The 21704-nt window shown below is 38.1% G+C and overlaps 1 protein-coding gene across 3 annotated transcripts in view; it reads left to right on the top strand.

Moving 5' to 3' along the window:
• The window catches only part of CWF19L2 (CWF19 like cell cycle control factor 2), a 220414-nt gene that overhangs the window by 27276 nt on the left and 171434 nt on the right, over positions 1–21704 (top strand). For all 3 annotated transcript variants that reach the window (XM_008261932.4, XM_008261926.4, XM_008261936.4), the window contains exons 7-8: positions 652–767; positions 9151–9806. In XM_008261932.4, coding sequence (XP_008260154.2) covers positions 652–767; positions 9151–9806 — 772 coding nt within the window. The remainder of the gene's footprint in view (positions 1–651; positions 768–9150; positions 9807–21704) is intronic.

The following is a 21704-nucleotide window of genomic DNA, read 5'->3' as shown; positions in this document are numbered from 1 at the left end:
AAGAATTTAAGGAACAGAATTTTCATTCGAACAATTGATTAGATTTCCATTTTACACATGAAGTATAGCATGTACAGAAAGAAATACAAACAGCTTAATAAAGTATTAAAGGTATTTAAATCTTAATAGTGATCACAGTTAAAGTATATATATATATATATATAAAATATATATTTCAGCATTCTCTTCTACAGCTCCTTTATTGTTTGTACTGCATCTGAGGTACCTTTTCCCTCTTGATACATGTATCTTTATTCTATTTTAATCTGGGTAATTTTCTTGAGCTTGGTATGTGGAATTTTCCCTGACTTCCCAGTTAGAAGTAATTCCTAACTTTTCTCATTTTCTGTAATGTTTTATATCTTGATATAGTATTTCTCACATATTCTATTTATTTTAATTATCTTAATCATTTCTCCTCATCCTCTTAGACTCACTTTTCTTGACAATATTTTTATCTTTTCCTTAATAGGGCAAATCTCTATACCTTACATTTATAGGCACTCATATATATGTTGGATTTTGCATGTGCTTGTGATTTTTGTTTAAGGAAAACATTTAATTTTATATTTTTAGAAGTCATCATAAAATAAATATTCTACGATAGCCACATTATAATGTAACTAACTAGCATTTATTATTGGAATTTAGTTTCAGGAGTAGAAGATGGTGGATTAAGCTGGCTAAGGAAATCTTACCAGAGAATGAAGGAACAGGCTGAGAAACAAAATAAAAATCTGGAGGACATTGTAGCTGAAAGATATGGGGTGAGTATCTGTATTAAGGAGATATATACTATTTTTGGAGTTACATGAAAAATTAAGTGGCTTTAACTTTGTTTTGTACTCCAAAGCATTTTTCAATTGAAATGATATTAAATTTCAGATTCTTATGCTGCTGAATTAATTTCCTGCTTTGCACTATTTTGTAAACTTAATATAGCATATTTTTACTGATGTAATGAATGTAAAATAAAAGTATCTAAAACTTAAATATGTATTTGTTTAATTTGGAAATAGCATTCTATTATTGTGAGAAAGTTTAAATAGATTGTTAGGCAGCCTCCATAGTATATACCTCTGGAGGCAACTCTGTTGAAATTTTGGTGTATTCCAGAATTTTGTATATTTTCAAGTTTTGACATTTCCAGTAGGGTTTTTTTAATGTTTTGTTTTTCTTGTTATTTTGAGTGTGTATATAATCTTGAAGCAATGAATGCATGTAGTAGTATGTGATATTTTAGCATCAGCTTCTCCATTCATGTGTAGATAATCTTTTTATTTCAGTAGTTATTGTGTTTTTTCCTCTTGATTTCCAAAGGAAAGCTGTTTGCAGAAAGTCGTAAGATTTCAAAAATGTAGAAAAGTCTAAAAGGAGAAGAGCGGAGGATCATCCTGTATCTTAAAGAGAATCTCTGATAACATTTTAATATGTATTTTTCCATTTATTTTGCTTACTAATATAGAAATAGTTGGATGTCAATAATTAATTGACTTCCCTCTTACCACTTCCCTCCCCCCGTCTAATAGCACTGTGCTGTTTTTGTCAGGGCATTTTGTATATTTACATGGTTCTTTTCTTTTTTTTAAATTTATTTTTTAAGGAATAGATTTTCATAACTACCACTTTAGGAGTATAGTTATTTTTCCCACCATACCTACCCTCCTACCCACACTCCCATGCCTCATCCTCCTCCCTCTCCTTTTCCCAGTCCCATTCTCCATTAAGATTCATTTTCAGTTAACTTTGTACACAGAAGACCAACTCTGTACTAAGTAAAGATTTCAGCAATTTACACACACACACACACACTGAGAACTACTTTTACATAAACTCTCATAATACAACTCATTGAAGACAGAGGTCCTTTGTGGGGAGTTAGTGCACAGTGACTCCTGTGGCTAATTTAAAAATTAACACTCTTATGTACGACGTCAATGACCACCTGAGGCTCTTGACATGAGCTGCCTAGGCTATGGAAGCCTTTTGAGTCCACAAACTGTCAGTATTTGGAGAAGGCCGTAAGCAAAGTGAAAGTTCTTTTCACTCTCTAGAGAAAAGTACATTCTTCTTTAATGGCCACTTCTTTCTGCTGGGGTCTCACAGACATCCTTCATGTAGAACATTTTTTTTCCACAGTGTCTTGGCATTCCATGCCTGAAATGCTCTCACAAGCTTTTCAGCCAGACCAGGAAGCCTTAAGGGCTGATTCTGATGTCAGAGTGTCACTTAAAATGACTGTCATTCTATAAGTCTGCTGTGTAGACTGCTCCCCATGTCAGAACATTATCTCCTTTTTAATTCTATCTGTTATCATTACCAGGCACTTGATCCTATTTATTGATCACTTTAACACTTAATCTTATCTATATGTTCACTTTAATGCTTAATATGATCACTTTAACAATTAATATGGCATTTTTTTACCACCAAGCTTAATGAGATTTAGAGTCCCATGACAAGTTTTTAAACTCTACCTTTAAAAGTAGTCCATAGGAACGTATGCAGAACTATACAGCTTTACAGTTACAAGCTTCCTCCTCCCTCTTATTCCCGCCCTTACTTTATTTTTTTTTTTTTAAGATTTATGTATTACTTAAAAGAGTAACAGAGAGAAGGAGGGGCAGAGAGAGATAAAGAGAGAGAAAGAAAGAGAGAGAAGGAGGTCTTTCATCTGCTGGTTCACTCCCCAGTTGCCTGCAATGGTCGGAGCTGTGCTGATCTGAAGCCAGGAGCCAGGAGCTTCTTCCAGGTCTTCCACAGGGGTGCAGGGACCCAAGGACTTGGCCATCTTCTGTTGCTTTCCCAGGCCATAACAGAGAGCTGCATGGGAAGTGGAGCAGCCGGATCTCTAACCAGTGCCCATGTGGGTTGCCGACATTGCAGGTGGTGGTTTAACCTGCTATGCCATAGTGCCGGGCCCCCCCACTCTTATTTTTTGCTGAGATGTATTTTCAGTTGAATTTATACACATATTAACTGTTAAGAGTTTAACAAATAGTATGTGGAAAACAAAAAACAAACAAACAAAAAAACAAAAAAATGAATCTCTTTCTTGATAGGCAAGACAAGGGTCAAGTCATTCCTTCTCGAAGTGTCAATTTCATCTCTACAGATTTTGTTTTAGGTTCTCTATTAGTTCTCACAGATCAGGGAGAACATATCATAATTGTCCCTTTGGGACTGGCTTACTTCACTAAGTATGGTGTTTTCCAGATTCATTCATTTTGTTGCAAATGACTGGATTTCATTTTTGTTTTCACTGCTTTGTTGTATTCCATAGTGTATATATCTCATAATTTCATTATCCAGTCATAATTTCATTATCCTCAGTGAGGAATTGTTAATTCAGATTCCCAAGCAACGCCCTTTACCAGGTAACCAGGAAGTCTTGAGCGTATGGAGTTTCCTACAGTGACTGCCCAAAGTCCCAGCCACACCGTGAGTCCTCCCACACAGCCTCAGTTTTTTTTCCACAGTACCAGCATAGAAACTTTCCACAGTCACAAGTTCCCAGCCCCCTGTTAGTTCTCCCCACGAGTCAGGAGTTTCCACTCTGCTGGTTGCTGGGTGTGGACACGAGCTAGCACAGCTGTTACATATGTCTAAAATTGCTCCTGCTCTATGCTTTATGGGCTTGTTACAGGATGCTGTTAAAGTGATCAGGGAGAAAGAAACTTGTCCCTGCTTTTTTTTTTTTCTCCTCTGGTTTGGTAGGTACACTGTCCCCCTGGGACTCCAAGCTGGGTTCCCTCTAGGCTCTAACTGCAGCTTTAGCACCAATGGCTTGGGTTGCTTCTGTCTGGTCTTACTTCACTTTCCAATGCTGGTATGTAGGCACATGGCTGCCGGAGCCTTGAGCGTCCATGCCCTCCATGTAGGTCCACCATGTCCCTCTAATTTGCATTGAGTTTCCTCTGCTGTTTTCTCCCTAACTGTTCCCTGAGACTGCACTCTCTCCCACTTTTTTTTAAAACCATCTTCTTATAGACTAGAGCACTAAGCTCCCTCCCTACTTTCTATCTTGGAGCTCCTCTTTGCTATTTTCTTAAGATAAGTTACCGAGAATTAAATTGCTAGTTTAAAAGATAAAGACTTTTTTTTTCTTTTTTAAATTTGAGAGTGATATCTACTGTCTCCTATTTCTCTCCCCAAATGCCCATGGTAGTCTGTGACTGGAGTTGGAGCTTGGATTTAAGAAGTCAAGTCAGGTCTTCCATGTAAGTGACAGGAAATCAATTATTTGGACCTTCAACATTGTCTCCTAGGGTTTGCATTGGCAGGAAGCTGGAGGTTATCAGCATAGATGGGTTTGAACCTAGGCATTCTAATAATGAATTGGGGACATCCTAACTGCTGGCTAGACATCTCCTCTGACATTAAAAAACAGTTTTCTTTCTTTCTTTTTTTTTTTTATTTTCCCTTTTTTGAGAGGGAAAGAGAACGAGAGAGCTCTGAGAGAGTGAAAGAGAGAGAGTGAAAGAGAGAGAGAGACAGACACCAGGTTCATTGCCCAGGCTAGACCAGAGCTTGAACTGGGAGCTAAGAACTAAATCAAGGTCTCCCATGTGGTTGGCAGGAACTCAACCATTTGAAACATAACTGTTGCCTCTCAGGGTCTGCATTAGCAGGAATTTGGAGTTGGGAGCTAGAGCTGTGTATTCAACTCAGGTACTCTAGTTGGGATGCAGGCATTCTAACTGGTGTCTTAACTGCTAGGCTAAGCATCCATTCCAAGATAGAGCATTGAAAGTGAGCACTTGGCTGATCCTCCGCCTGCAGCGCCGGCAACCCAGGTTCTAGTCCTGGTTGAGGCGCCGGAATCTGTCATGGTTACTCCTCTTCCTGTCCAGCTCTCTGCTATGGCCGGGAGGGCAGTGGAGGATGGCCCAAGTGCTTGGGCCCTGCACCTGCATGGGAGACCAGGAGGAAGCACCTGGCTCTTGGCTTTGGATCAGCTCAGCACTGGCTGTAGTGGCCATTTACGGAGTGAACCAATGGAAGGAAGACCTTTCTCTCTGTCTCTCTCTCACTAACTCTGCCTGTCCAAAAAAAAGAAAAAAAGAAAGTGAGCTAAATAATGCCAAATTTCTCTAGAGCAGGATTTGAACAAATTATGCTTATTAAAATCGGCAAAGGAAGACCTTTCTCTCTGTCTCTCTCTCTCACTGTCCACTCTGCCTGTCAAAAAAAAAAATTTCTTTTATCATGAATTTTCAACAGTAATATTAGCATTCTTCGTAGACTATCCTGTTCTGATTAGTAAACTTTTTTTTTTGCTTTTGTTTTGATACATTTGTTTAAAGGTTCCATATGGGTGCCAATTCATGTCCCAGCTGCTCCATTTCTGATCCATTTCCTTGATAATGGCCTAGGAATAATAGTAGAAGGTGGCCCAAGTGTTTGGGTCCCTCCTACCCACGTGGGAGACCTGGATAAAGCCTCTGGCTCCTTACTTTGGCCTGGCCAGCACTGTCCTTGGCAGCCATCTAGGCAATAAACCAGCAAATGGAATATCTCTCCTGCCATCCCTCCCCAGCCCCTTAACTCTAACTTTCAAAATGAATTAATACATCTTTAAAAATTTTTTGAAAGTATTGTTTCACATTTGTTTTAGTTATTTATATTTTTTAATGAATTTGTTATTGATATTATTTGCCCATTTTTCTTTTGGGATATTGATTTACTTAAGATTGTTTATTGAATCTGCTCAGAATTTTTTCCCCCTTATTTTCATACTTTATTTTTTACTTTGTTGATATTTGCTATGGCTAGTTTTAAATTTTTTTGCCTAGTAAAATCCCTCATTTTTCTTTCTTGACTTAATGCTTTGGTAAAATTTCTTGACAAGCCTTCTCTACCTCAAAAGCTATAAAAAATATACTTATGTTTACTTTGAGCACTTGTTCAGTTTTATTTTTTGAGTTTATCTTTAATGTCCCATATGGGATGGCGGCACTGTGGCAGTGGCTTTACCGCTACGCCATAGCTCCAGCCCTGAAAAGTTGCTGTTTTTTTAAAAAAATTTTATTTTCATGTTTTTTTGTATTATATATTTCAAGTATATAAACTGATACTTCTGTATATTTTTAAGGTATTTATCATGGTTAATAGTAATATTGTAGTCAGGCAAATTAGTGTATGTATCTGACATTGCACAGTTCTTCTTTTGTGTTTGTATAGTAAAGGTATCTAAAATCTGTTCTTTCAGTAGATTTCTATATTGTGTTCATGCTGTAAATTAGATTTTAGGCTTATTTATCTTTTACAACTGAAGCTTTGTACTCTTTACCTACGTTTCCTTATCTCAGTCCCTGTTAACTGTCTTTAGTGTTCTCTGTGAACAATGTGTCATTTCTTTGACAACTGCATGAAACTTCACAATTATAAGAGCAAGTTATTCATACTTGACCATTACATTTGCCATTTGGATTATAGTATGTCTCTTTTTTTTTCTTTGCCCTAAGTAATGTAAAGTTTGGTTTAAGCATCAAATAACTTTAAAATTGTATTTATTCAAAAATTTTTTTGGTAGTTCTTTAGTTTTTTAAAAAAATTATTTATTTGAGAAGCAGTGAGCAAGCCAGAGTGAGTGCCCCCACCCACTTGTTCACTCCTCAAATGCCAGCAGTGGCTGGGTCTAAAGCTGGGAGCTGGGAACTCAGTACAGGTCTCCCTTGCAGGTGGCTGGAACCCAGTTACTAGAGCCATCACTGCTGCCTTCCAGGGTCTGCATTCAAAGGAAGCTGGAATTAGGGGCTGGAGCTGGAATCAAACCTAGGCTCCCTGATGTAGGACATTGGCGTGTTAACGGCTAGGCTAGATGCCTGTCTCTTGAACACTGTTTTTTTAAAGTTTAGAAGTAGTAAGTGAAGTGGTATGTCTTTTGATTCTTTGCATTTTTGAAGATTTTTTTTCTGTTGTGTATATCAAGGAAGGTTAGTTTGACTGTGAATTTAAATATTTATGGAGAATTATAGCCTAATAATATTTTTAAAAATTTTATCTTTATCTCATTGACCATTTAAGTATTATATTATAGATAAAAACGTGGTAGCAGTTTTACTTTCATTCCTTTGCAGTTAATATGTGTACCCTCGTTTGTATGCTTGCTCACACTTAGGCACACCTTTCCATGATCTAGTATTTGTGAAGGATTTTTTTCTTGAGTTTTGAAATTCAGAAACTAGGGTTTTATGTATAAATCTTTCCAAACCTCTTTTCCCACTCATGGCTACTCTGAATAGACCCTTCTAGTTTTGCTTCTTCCTTCTGAAATTACTAGTGCATGCATATTAAATTCACTAAAATCAATTGTCCATATATCTTTTTTCTTAGAATTTATATCTATTTTTCATCTTTTCCTAAAGTATAGAGAATTTCTAGGCCAATTTGGTTTTCAACACTTTCTATTGTAATAAGTGTATCTGAGCATTTTTTGGGGTACAGTTTTTCATTAATTAGTCCTTGTTTTTGAATGATTCTGTTTTCTCCTTTTTTTTTTTAAAGATTTTATTTTTATTTTATTTGAAATGCAGAGTCAGACAAGAGACAGAGAGATCTTCTATCGCTGGTTCATCTCCCAAGTAGTCATAATGGGTGGGGCTGGGCCCGGCTGAAGGCAGGAGCCAAGACCTTCTTGTGGGTGTCTCACATGGGAGGCAAGGGCCCAGAGACTTGGGCCATTCTCCACTGCTTTTCCCAAGCAATCAGGAGGATTGGATCTGAAGTGGAGCAGCCAGGACTTGAACTGGTGCCCATATGGGATGCCAGTGTTGCAGGCAGAAGCTTTACCTGCTATGCCACAACAATGGTCCCTCTGTTTTCTCATAGGAGCATTTTATGTATGTTTGTGTGTTTATGAATCTCTTTTATTGTGTGTTTTAACAATATAGTCCTTTTGAATTCCACTACCAGTAGAAACTAATTAAAATTTTTTTCATTTATTTATTTTTATTTATATGAAAGGCAGAGGCAAGGAAAGAGACAGGCATAGAGAGATCTTCATGAGCTGGTTAATTCCCTAAGTGTTGACAACACTCAATTCTGGGTCTCCCATGTGAGTTGGAGACCAAACTGCTTGAGTCATCCCCCATTCTCTCACCTGGTGCTCATTGGCAAGAAGTTGGAATCAGAAGTGAAGCTGGGACTTTGATATAGGATTGTAGGCATCTCAAGTGGTATATTAACTGCAGTGTCATAAACCTGCTCCTATTTATTATTATTTTTAAGTTTATATCTTTAATGTTCTCTGATTTCTATTTTTGTATTAGAGCAGGGCCTTTGGTCTATGGGGCTATCTGTTTTCAAAGTTTTCATTTTAGGGGTGGGCATTGGCCTAATGGTTGATTCCTGCATGGCCGGTGCCGTGGCTGAATAGGCTAATCCTCAGCCTAGCGGCGCCGGCACACCAGGTTCTAGTCCCGGTTGGGGAGCCGGATTCTGTCTCGGTTGCCCCTCTTTCAGGGGCACTCTGCTATGTCCCGGGAGTGCAGTGGAGGATGGCCCAATTGCTTGGGCCCTGTACCCCATGGGAGACCAGGAGAAGCACCTGGCTCCTGCCTTCAGATCAGCGTGGTGCGCCGGCCACAGCGCACCGGCCGCGGCGGCCATTGGAGGGTGAACCAATGGCAAAAGGAAGACCTTTCTCTCTGTCTCTCTCTCTCTCACTGTCCACTCTGCCTGTCAAAAAAAAAAAAAAAAAAAAAGATTCCTGCATGCTACATCAGTGATGCTACATCAGTGTACCTGGATTTAATACCTGGCTCTGGCTCCTGACTCTACTTTTCTGCTGATATAGACTCCAGGAAGTGGTATTGATGACTCCAGTAATGGAGTTCCTGCCGCTCATGTGGGAGACCTGGAATTGAGTTCCTATCTCCTGGATTTGGCCCTAGGCGGCCCAGCCAAGGCCCTGTGGTTGCAAACATTTGGGGAGTGAACCAGCAGATGGGAGCTCTTTCTCTTTCTCCGTAGCTGTCTCTCTGCCTGTCAAAGATGTGCAAGATGATTGTCTGGGTCTTTCCCCCCAACCTGAAAACTTTTTTTTCATTCTGTCACTTGGAAGTGATAAACACAGTGGTATGTTGGGGCAAGTCACTGAGCCTTTCTTAATTTTAGATACGTTATTTAATTTTTTTTCCTTTATAGTCAATGGAAATATTTCAGTCGAAATTAGAAGAAGCTGAAAAAATTGCATCCAAAAAAGAAGATTATAGAAGAGAACGGTGGAGGAAACCAGCATATTCAGATATAACACAAAATAATCAAGAAAGTAGAAAATCAGACTTTGTAAAATACAGTAAAAGTTCAAAGGATAGATACAATGCAACAGATATTGCAAATTGTAGCAGTAAAGATAAATTTATTGGGGATGAAAAAGATAAGAGATCTGAATCTTTAGAAACATATAGGAGAGATTCTGTTCCAAGGCAAAATCGAGAGTTTTCTTCTGGGAATTTGAGACCCAAATTCTTAAGACCTTCTGATGATGAAGACTTGTCATTTCACAGCAAGAGCAGAAATTTGGAACCATCTCATTCATCTACATCATGGGCAGCTGAGGGTTCTTTGCGTTGTGGTTTTCGAAAACCTATCGAAAACAGTGAGAAAATTTTAACATCATTGAGTGGATCTGATGGAAGTGAAGGAGGCAAGAAACATTCAGATCAAAAGCTTTCAGAAATCAGCAGCATTGACTGTGGACACATTTCAGAAGACGTGAAAGAAAAATCACACCCTGAAAGTTTGCAAGATGACCCTCCGAAAAGAGAATATCTGCAAGACACAAAGTCTACATTTGCTGGGTATTTTATCATTTGTTTTTAAAACTGGTAAATGAGTTTTAACACTCTGAGGAGTCAAAGAACTGACCTGTATATTTAGAATACGTTATTTTATTAACTGTTTATTACTCTCCAATTTCTTGAAATTGATGGGAGAGATAAGATATAAAGACTTGGCAGTACAGTAGTTTTTATGAATTGTATTTCATTTCACAATTTTATTTTACCAGGAGCTGAAAAAAATTCAGCTGCTATATTTGCTCAGATTTTGTTGCTTTTTTCCAGTTTAAAAGGCAGAACAAGCTAGACTTTTAAAAGGATGTGTGCAGGAAATATTTTAGTAGATTTTGTTGCTAATGCCATATTACTTTCTAAGAAAATTAGCTCATTGTTAAGTTTAATTGTAAATGTAAATACCATATGTCTACAGGAGATCTGGGAAAGTGAAGGAAGATATGCTACCACAGTCCAGATACGAAATGACAAGCATATGCCAGAAATCCTATAGAGGAAAGCATGAGTTATGTTGTTGTTTTACATAGGAAGAAATAATCCACTTTGGACAATTGATAAAATTTAAAGGTAATGGTAGAGTTTTAAAAGTAAATATAGGTAGAATCATGGTTGTATGTGTAATGATAAGGCAAACAGGTAGCACTTACTGTTTTACACAGGGCTTTGTCAGAAGATAAGGAAACCCAGATTGAGTAGAATCAGATCTGGCAAATTTTGATTAAGCCAAGGGCGAGTCTTATTGGAGATGGGAATAAAGAAAAATGTCCAAAGAATAATGACAAACTATACTTTAGTGGACATTATAATATGTGAAAAGTATTGCCATATGAGTGAGACATGTAAAATGAAGTATTAGGAAAAAACAGAAACCAGTGGTAGTAATTCAGGCAAATATTGTGGTTTGGGATCATGAATTTAGTAAATTGTTTTTGTTAAGGACTCCATCTGAAGCACAGTGTGTAACTTTATTATTTTTTGTAAATGTATTTATTTATTTGAAGGAATTATAGAGAGGCAGAGAGAGAGAGAGAGAGAAATTGTTCATTCCCAGAATGGCTGGATTGTCAGGACTGGGCCAGGCTGAAGCCAGGAGCCAGCAGCTTTATCTGGGTCTCCCATGTGGGTACAGGAGCCCAAGAACTTGGGCCATCTTCTGCTGCTTTCTCAGGCACATTAGCAGGGAGCTGAATTGGAAGTGGAGCAACCTGGACTTGAACTGGTGCCCATATGGGGTGCTGGCACTGCATGTGGTAGCCTTACCTATATTATAGGAGGCACTGACAAAGGCTGGACTGAATGATGGAGCTCCAATTAAATGGACTCTAGTTTAAGTCAAGACTTTTCGTCCTTGGAAGCTGAAGGAGAAATCCAGTTGTATTGACTAAATGAACATGGTAGGGATTAGAGAAAGTCTGTGACTCCTTCCCCACTTATGAGAAGCCCAGTCTGGCCCAGTACTGGCTGTTATGGGCCTTTGGGAGAATGAAACAGTGGATGGAAAATCTCTCTCTGTCTTTCCCTCTCTCTCTGTCACTCTTTCAAAAAAAAAAAAAAATTACCCACAATGATTTTGCGAAGCATTGTTAGAACATTACCATGGGAATATGTTGGTCTTTTTTTTTTTTTAAGTACTATTTCTAGGGAGTTTTAGAACCAATGATTTTATAACTAGAAAAAAATCCAAGAACTGATTTTAAAAGTGAAAGAAATCACAATCTCACTATTGCATTTTGTGGATGCAGAAACTCAGGGAACTGAGGTTATGACTCACACAATGTTATGAGTAAGAGTTGCCAGGTATGCTCCTTTTATTATTTGAACATACTTATGGTAATTTTTTTTAATCCCCAATTCAGATTTAACCAAGTGTATTTTATGTTATCTGTCAACTTTGTTGGTAACAATAATCATTTCCTGGGCCTGTGATCTTTAACAAGAAGTTGACACCTGATCTTGGTGTGCTTTAGTTTCCTTATCTTAAAGCAAGGTGTGAATACAGTCTATTTAATGGGGTGTTGCATGAGTTAATATTTATATGAACAAGTTAGTATAGTATCTTATTATTATGTGAATAATGCAAAAATGTTAGTTCTTCTTGTGGCTATTAATGATATTATAGTTACTTGCAGAGCTTAGGTTTAAACTTCCTGTCATCTGATAACCATTTAGCATTATCTGTTCAAATAAAGTTAAAAGGAAAACCATGGATTGGCTTTGAAAACAAAAAGAGGCCTTTTCTTTTATATACTAATTATGGAAAAATTTTTATCCTTTGTAAAAGTTATTTTGATGGAATATGAAAAAAGTTGATGAATCAGAGGCATAAGAGTTGAAGAAGGACATATAAGCTGCAAGAAGGAAGGCATTTTCAGTGAGGACAGGAAGAAACTTAAGAGTTTATTATAAAATTACCATCCATAGTTCCGTCTCTCCACCAGATTATGGAGCAGTTGTAACAGCTGTTAAATATCTTGGTCTGATATGAATGGTAATTGGAGAAATTAGTTGAATTGGTTTTATTTATATTTTACTTATATTTGTTTATCTTTCTTACTATTTATTATTTTTAAAGATACTGATTATATAAGTAATTATATAAATAATGTCTTTATAAATGAGACTATTAAAGAAAAGTCTTCTTTTCACTTCCAATCCTAATCACACTAACCAGATTAACAATGTTAACTGTGTCCTTTTGGATTTTTAGTACATTTAAATATGTGCAATATATATTTAATGTCTATAAACTTTTATATAGATAACTTATAAATATATGAACTTAAATATTTAAGTTGAATAGCTTCATATTGCAAGTACTAGTCTGAACTTTGTTTTTTTCCAATCAGTGTCTCTTAAAAATCTTTTCACATAACCCATATAGCTGTATCTACCCTTTTCTTTAAAAGCTCTTCTAATGTTGCATTGTAAATCTTATATATAGCTCAATATATTTCACCAGGCTCCTATTCATGGACTTTGAGTTTTTTTTTTAAGTTTATTGCTCTTAACAATGCTGTAGTGAAGTTTTACATGTGCCATTTTTTGTACTATTTAAATATACTAATTAGTTATTTAAAATAACTTTCAAAGAGTAGAATTGTCAGGTGAAAGAGTTATATGCAGTTTAAAATTTTTAAATTTTTTTGAACTTTTCTTTGAAAGGTACACACCCACACACACAGATATCTTTATCTGCTGGCTCACCTCTCAAATGTCTGCAGTGCCAGTGCTAGATTCCAGCAGGGTCTTCCTTGTGGTGGCAGTTGCTTGAGCCATCACTGCTGCTCTGAGGGCGTGCATTAGCAGGAAGCAGGATTGGAAGCTAAGTGAGTACTTGGACTCAGGCACTACAATATAGGATGTGGGCATTCCAAGCAACATCTTAACCAATGACCTCTTACCCCCCATTTTGCTTTTTATGTATCTTGTTGTATTAAGCAGTCACATAGTCATAGGTGAAAATGGGTTTCCTCCAGCGTCTTTACCAATAGTATTTTGAACTTCTTTTTAATTTTTGTTACGTGCCTAGTTGAGAAACAAAGTCTTTTATTGATTTTAATTTCTTTATGGGTGTTCTTGATGTTATTTAATTTACTTATTTGAAAGAGAGAGAGACAGAGATAATGATAGAGAGAGGTCTCCATTACGCTGGTTTATTCCTCAGATATTCATAATAGGGCTGGACCAGGCCAAAGTTGGGAATTTGAAACTCAATCTGAGTATCTCACATGGGTGGCAGGGACCCAAGTAATTGAGCCAGCACTTGTTGCCTCTCAGGGTGCCTACTGATTAGCAGGAAGCTGGAATTGTGAGTGGAACTGGGACTTGAACCCAGGCACTCTAAAATGATGTTGTGGAATGTGGGCATTCCAAGCAGTATCTTTTTTTTTTTTAATATTTATTTATTTATGTGAGAAGCACTGTTACACATACACACAGAGGGAGAGACAGAGAGGTCATCCATCTATTGGTTCACTTCCCAAGTGGCCACAACGGCTGTAGCTGAGCCTATCCGAAGCCAGGAACTTCTTCCAGGTCTCCCACATGGTTGTGGGGACCCAAGCACTTGTGCCATCTTCACTGGCATAAGCAGAGAGCTGGATCAGAAGAGCAGCAGCCAGGACATGAACCGGCACCCATGTGGTATGCCGGCACCACAGGTGGAGGCTTAGCCTTCTATGCCATAGGGCTAGCCCCCAAGTGGTATCCTAACTGTCAGGCTGTTGTCCATCCTAAGTTGGCAATATTTGTAATGTGTTCTTTATTTTTATTTCTTTTTTGTTAATTAGTCATATGTTTTTCTGTTTTCTGAGTTTTTCTTTTTAATTTTCATGAGCTGTATATGTTTGTCACACAGTGTGGTTTTTTCATCCTTTGTATTTTTTTTCTGTCATTTTTCTTTAATGTGTTCAAGTTGATCAGTTTTTTTCTTTTTAGACTCTGGTTTTCATAAATAGCAGAAGACTAGCCATCAGCAGTGGTCCATGTGATCAAGAATTTTAAGCTTACTTTTTTTTTTTTTTAAAAAAAGGTTTACTTTATTTGAAAGGTGGAGTAACAGAGAGGAAGAGAGAGAAGGGGAGATCTCCCATCTACTGGTTAATCCCATAAATGGCTGCAATGGCTAGGAATGGGCCAGGCTGAAGCCAGGAGCCTGGAACTTCAATCTGGGTTTTTCACATGGGTAGGAGGAGCCAAAGCACTCTTGAGTCATACTAACTAAGCTTTCTCAGGTGTATTAGCAGGGAGCTGGATCAGAAGTGGAGCAGCTGGGACTCAAACCAGTGCTCTGATATGGGATCTCAGTGTCATAGGTGTCAGCCTCAAACTTTAGACTTACTATTCTTAGAATGAAAATGTGTTTGCATGCATTTTTGTTCTGTTGGGAAATACATTAGCTAAGTACTTTCAGAAGTGGAAACAGTGTAGTATTTAAGCAAAAATTAATGTGATGTTCTTAATTTTAATTTTATAAATTTAATATCAGAAACCTAACTCATGTACTATTTTTTAGCCTTTAGGTGTTATTCCTTGCAGAGTTTACCAGTGAAGGAAAGATGAGGATTCCAGGTTTTCTAGATGTTGAGTGTAGTCAGGAGATTCTTAGGCAGGAGAGAAAATATGAGAATAAGTGGCAAGAAGAGAGTAATTAAGGAGAAATCTATGAGCACTGCTAGAAGAATACTTTCAGTATACTAAAGTTTTCTGAGATGTCATTGGACTGGAGCACTTTTAATAACTTTTTCCTCAGACAGGTTTAGCCAATGGTGTGTGTGTGTATTTTTTTTTAATTTTTTTATTTTTTGACAGGCAGAGTGGACAGTGAGAGAGAGACAGAGAGAGAAAGGTCTTCCTTTTGCTGTTGGTTCACCCTCCAATGGCTGCCGCGGCCGGTGCGCTGCGGCTGGTGCACCGCGCTGATCCGATGGCAGGAGCCAGGTACTTATCCTGGTCTCCCATGAGGTGCAGGGCCCAAGCACTTGGGCCATCCTCCACTGCACTCCCTGGCCACAGCAGAGAGCTGGCCTGGAAGAGGGGCAACCGGGACAGAATCCGGCGCCCCGACTGGGACTAGAACCCGGTGTGCCGGCGCCGCAAGGCGGAGGATTAGCCTAGTGAGCCGTGGTGGCAGCCCTGTGTATGTATTTTAAAGAGAGTACATTTTAATGGGTAAATAAGATTCACTTTTTAGGAATCAGTTTTAAAGGTGACTTCTAAAATTTAGCAGTAATCCAAAATGCTTATATTTCTTCTTTTGTATATAGGATAGTTGCAGATGCCATGATGCTGGTGTTTTTTTTTTTGTTTTTTTTTTTTTTGATTTTATTTATTTGAGAGGTAGAGTTACAGACAGTGAGAGGGAGAGACAGAGAGAGAGATCTTCCTTCCGTTGGTTCACCCTCCAAATGGCCACAACGGCTGGAGCTGCACCGATCCACATCCAGGAGCCAGGTGCCTCTTCCCGATCTCCCATATGGGTGCAGGGGCCCAAGCATTTGGGCCATCTTCTGCTTTCCCAGGCCGTAGCAGTGAGCTGGAATGGAAGAGGAGCAGCTGGGACTAGAACTGATGCCCGTATGGGATGCCGGCGCTGCAGGCGGAGATTTAACCTACTGCGCCATGGCGCCAGCCCCGATGCTGTTTCTTTCAAAGCATCTGCTCCTCATCATAAATACTTAGAGAGTAGAGAAGCAATCTCTTTCTTGCTTTTTGCTTCAGAATAACATCTTTGCTGCACTGGCGTAAGAAATATTTAGAATTCTTACATATCATGTCACGTGTCCTTCTCTCCTTCTATCTATTAATGAACAGTTTAATTCCTGTGAGAAAATACTCGATTTGTGTGGAATATTCTGTTTCAAAACGGTATAAGTTGCTTCTATTAAGCTTCCTTTGACATCTAGTTATCTTAGCACTTGTGGGCTTTGCTAGGTTTTAGAATATCTTTGTTGCCTTTGTTTGGTTGAATTCCAAGCTTGAATCCTGAGAAATGAGGGAAAGAGGATTTTTTTTAAGGGAAGTGTAAAGTAAAATGACAAAGGTGAGCCCTTTGAGGGATAGCAGTAGAACTTTTTGGTAATATAATCTAGAATATAGAACCAGATTTCAGTAGACTAAATGTGGTTATGGGTTATGTAATGATAGAGATAGAACACGTGAGAGATATGGATTTAATCAAATGTCTCCCTCATCTCTTCTCTGTTTCTCTTTTAAATATCTGTACTTCAGGGGCTGGCACTGTGGCTACTTGGTTAATCCTTCGCCTGTGGCACCGCATCCCATATGGGTGCCGGGTTCTAGTCCCGGTTGCTCCTCTTCCAGTCCAGCTCTCTGCTGTGGCCCGGGAAGGCAGTGGAGGATGGCCCAAGTGCTTGGGCCCCTGCACCCGCATGGGAGACCAGGAGGAAGCACCTGGCTTCTGGCTTCGGATCGGCGCAGTGCGCTGGCCGAAGCAGCCATTTGGGGGGTGAACAAACGTGAGGAAGACCTTTCTCTCTGTCTCTCTCTCTCTGTCTAACTCTGTCTGTCAAAATAAAAATAAGAAAAAGTATCTATACTTGAATATGTTTGTATTTTAATGGAAAAGAATCAATATCAATTTTAGAATATGCTAAACTTACAAAATAATAATAAATGGAACAATTGAAGATCCTTGAGGTTAGTACAGGTAAGTAAGGGATCCAGTTTGCTCATTTAAATAGATGAGTTTGCTTTGGGTGATAATATTAAAAGAAAAGGAATTGTGACTATAGATTATGAGTGACAGAGAAATTTAGGCATTCTTTGTATATGACTCAGATCAAAATTTTTCATTTTTTTTTTTTTTTTAAGATTTAGTTTATTAGTTTGAAATAGTTATAGACAGAGGTAGAAACAGAGAGGTCTTCCATCTGCTGGTTCACTCCCCAGATGGCCACAACGGCCAGAGCTGTGCCAATCTGAGGTCAGGAGCCAGGAGCTGCTTCTGGGTCTCCCGTGTGGGTGCAAGGGCCCAAGGACTTGGGCCATCTTCTACTGCTTTCCCAGGCCATAGCAGAGAGCTGGATTGGAAGAGGAGCAGCCAGAACTAGAACTGGTACCCATATTGGATGCTGGTGCTTCAGGCTAGGGCTTTAACCTGCTGCGCTGGCCCCGAGATCAGAATTTTTCAACATACTATCCTTACAATATTGATGGTTCTCTTGGTCTTTTTATAGACCACAAGGAGTTTGGCAGCTTCAGAGAAACAACATAAAGTGACACATCATCTTGGTTCACATATAGCCCATAAAATTGAAATGTCCTCTCATTATTATGTTACTAATACTGATACTAGGTTAATTTTATTCTGAAATTTTGATGAACCTTTAGAACAAAATTACCCCTCCCTCAAATTATTGTTCTTTGTGCACATATTTTCCCTAAGTGATCCTTGAATACTGAGAGTTTGAGAAATATACTATTTCTTTTACTTACTCCGATTTGTAAAAGCATATCTAGATTGGTGTGACAAAGAATGAAGTAAAAAGAAAAGAGAGGATGTTAGTTTTGCATGTGTTTCTTGGAACTTACGTGATATGAATTTGATAAATTTATTATAATATCCTATATTTACTGAATGCTTCTTATATTCCCTAGGTCTGATGGTTTAAAAGTAATTATGACATAGTATGTGCCTTCAAAGGACTCAACAGTATCAGAGAGGCAGTCAAGATATGTGAACAACTGTGGTTACATAAATGCCAAATACTTAGAGTTGCAGATATGGGTATAGTACTTAGATAGTTTCACACAGGGTGGGGGTGATTTTCCCCCCTGGGTAAGATGGGGAAACATAGTCCAGGAAAGTTGTTTAGGGAATGTTGTAACTTTTATAAAATAAAGATTTATTTATTTGAAAATCAGAGGGAGAGACAGAGCGAGAGAGAGAGATTTCCATCTGCTAGGTTGCTCCCCGAATGGCTGCAATGGCCAGGGCTGGACCAGATGGAAGCCAGGAGTTTCATCCAGATCTCTCACATGGGTGACAGGGACCCAAACACTTGGGCAATCTTCTGCTGCTTTTGTTAGGCCATTAGCGGGGAGCTGGATTGGAAGTGGAGCAACCAGGACCTGAACCAGGACCCATGTGGGATGCTGACATCACAGGGAGCTGCTTTACCTGCTATACCACAAAGCCAGCCCCAGCCCTGGTTGTAGCCTCTTGAAGGTTGAAACCTATTGGACAATAATAAGTGAGAAAGGTCAACTAATTTGGAAGGAAAAACTGGGAACAAGAGCAGCATTGTGTAGTTAAGCATTTGCAAGTAGTATTTTAGAGTGTATATTTGTTCCCTGAGGTCATGGTATATCTCTTTTTAGTTTTTGTATCTCTAAATCTTAGTACAGTGGTTAACATATACTAAACTCTCAACAATTTGTGAAATACAATTAACTGGTGGGAAGTTGGGTAGGCAGGTATTTTTGTACATTGTGTAAATGACTCCAGGAGTCATGGTTTTTAGTTGGACAATATTTTATGAGTGGTAGGAAAGAAATATTTTAAGGATTTTAAATAGATAAGATTTGCAAAGATTCCAGTAGATTGTGAAGTGGAACAGATTTGAGGCAGATTTACTTGTTAGGAAGCTGTAGTTGAGAGACCAATCAAGTCTTTAATCAAAGGAGTGAATGTAGAGAAAGAGAGGAGGAGCTTGAATTGACACCCATGGCCCAGTGATTATGCTTTAATTCTGTGATTCCTTGAAAGGATTGGTTACTTCTTATCTGTGCACAATTCTAGAATTCTACTTTTTAAGCTTTTTTTGAAGAAACTTCACCATTGGGATTTAGATAGTGATGTAGACCTGTTTGGAGGATTGTCCTGTGACTCACTAATTATCTTCAATTGTGAAGAGAACTAATAATTATTGATCACCAGGTAAGGTACTGTGTTTGGAATTTCATTACATTACTGCAATTACTGTAATCTTTAATATCTACATTCTGATAATCAAATAGTAGATATTAATTATTGTCTTGATTTTATAGCCTCATTGAGGTTAAAATACTAGCCCAACCTCATGAAACTAGTAATTAGCACTGTCTGGGTTTGAACCCATGTTTGACTCTAAAAAACTCCTTTTCTTGTGATGCTAAAACAGATTTCCAGTTTTTTGCAAGGGGGAAAGGAACAATTGGCATTATTTTTTAAAAGAAACTTTTAGTATTTTTTGAAAAGCTTGCACTAGAAACTCATAATTGGATTAGTTGTCTGTAAACATTTATACTTTTACTCACATCTATTAGTAGACACAAGTCTATAGCCATATTGACATTTAGTTCAGTAGTTTAAAATCCTTGAAAACTTTCTCTTCAAAGAAGGAGGTGAATTGACTGATGGATTTTGTCTTTCTTTCTTATGATCTTATAAAGACTAAAGCTTGTTTGCAAAATGGCTTACTTTTTGAATGAACTTGGTAGGAAATCTTGTATTGAGTTGTGCTACATCTGGATTATAGTAAACATTTATTGGAATAACAGAATGGTTTGAAGGAATATTGGAGAAACCATCCCCTTATCCATTTTATTTGGTCTCAGTTCTTTATTTTCTCAGCTGGCTGATGTTGAGATGAAAAATGTATGAACTAGGTACAACTTTGTTGGAAAAAAAAAAAAAACCCTGGAAAAGTACTTGGAAGTGAAGGAATGCATAAGAAAAAGTAGCCAAGAAGTTTCTTACTAGGGAACAGAGGAGTTTGTTTTTTACTTAGGAAACAGGAATTTCGAGAGACAGACCTTGGAGCAAGAGACTTCATGGGGCAATTATTATACTGATTTTCTTTAGAAAAGGCATGAACTGTGATGATTTAATTTTGCATTATATATGTATGTGAAAGTTTTACTAATATCTGTAACTTCCACCTAATGGCCAGGAAGAATAAAATTTTTTTTTTATTTGACCGAGTTAGTGTGAGAGAGAGACAGAAAGGAAGTTCTTCCTTCTGTTGGTTCACCCCACAAATGACCGCTACAGCCAGAGCTGCACTGATCTGAAGCCAGGAGCCAGGTACTTCTTCCTGGTCTCCCATGCGGGTGCAGGTGCCCAGGCACTTGGGCCATCCTCCATTGCCTTCCCGGGCCACAGCAGAGAGCTGGACTGGAAGAGGAGTGACTAGGTCTCGAACCGGTACCCATATGAGATGCCAGTGCCGCAGGCAGAGGATTAGCCAAGTGAGCCATGGTGCCGGCCCGAGGAACAGTAAATTTTTAAAGCAGGGGATTTGGAAAATTGAGTGGGAAAGAATATAAATTGTTAAAATTTATATATTAACAAAATTACTGAAAGATATTTTCCATGCAAAAAATACAGCTACTGAAGTTAACAGTACCTGAACTCATAGATGTATATAAAAAGTAATAATGTTCTCGTGCTCTCACCATTGCAGTGCCCCTACTGTTCATTTTAATTTTTTTTTTAAAATGTCTACTCACAGAAAATAAAGGGAAGGGAAATGTTACTTTCCAAAGGGACTTTTCCTCAAATATTTTAGATTTCTTAGTGTAAGCACCAGAATATTGCCTTTCCTTTCATCAATATGAGAAGAAAGGGTTCCCATAGAATTTCTGCAGATTAATGTCTGTTTTTTTTTTCAAATTTAAATAGTCTTGGTTAAAAGATATCTTCTTTATGATGGCAGAAGGATTCACTATCCAAGGAGATTTTTAATCGTTGTTAGGTCAAATTTTAATCTGGTAGTATATATTTTACTATTCCTTGCTCTGAGTCTATGTTGAAAATAAGAATAGCTTAATTTCAATAGAATATGGTAAAATCTAGGAATTTGAGAAAATTAGTAATATCATAAATATCTCCTTTGTATTTGAAATTTTGAGAGAGATCTGATATATTCCACTTTTAACTTTATTGCTTCCTTCTGAGGTTTTTAAAAACAATGTTGGGGCTGGCATCATTGTGTAGCATGTTAAGCTGCTGCTTGTGATGCCAGCATCACATTTGGTCTGTTCTACTTCAGTCCAGTTCCCTGCTAGTGCACCTGGGAAAGCAGCGGAAGATGGCCCAAGTTTGAGCCTAGCACCCATGTGGAAGACCCAGATGAAACTCCATTCTCCTGGCGTGGGTCTGGCCTAGCGTTGGACCATTTGGAGAATGCATCAGTGAATGGAAGATCTCTCTGTCTCTCCCTCCCTCTCTTTTCCTTTTCTGTTTCTCTCTCCCTCTCTCTTTCTTTCTCTCCAAATCTACCTTTCAAATCAATGGATAAATCATCAACAGCAATAGCGTTGTCAAGGTATAAGTGACATAAAAGAAACCATATATATATATATGGCATACAATTTGGCAAGTTTTGAAATGTATATATTCTCATGAAACCATCAACCTGAGTAGTTTTCATGCTCTTTCATAATTTTCAATTTTTCATA

The sequence above is a fragment of the Oryctolagus cuniculus genome, chromosome 1, assembly GCF_964237555.1.
Source record: "Oryctolagus cuniculus chromosome 1, mOryCun1.1, whole genome shotgun sequence".
Lineage (NCBI taxonomy): Eukaryota > Metazoa > Chordata > Mammalia > Lagomorpha > Leporidae > Oryctolagus > Oryctolagus cuniculus.
Note: the sequence above shows the minus strand (reverse complement) of the source record. Positions and strands in the feature narration are given on the sequence as shown.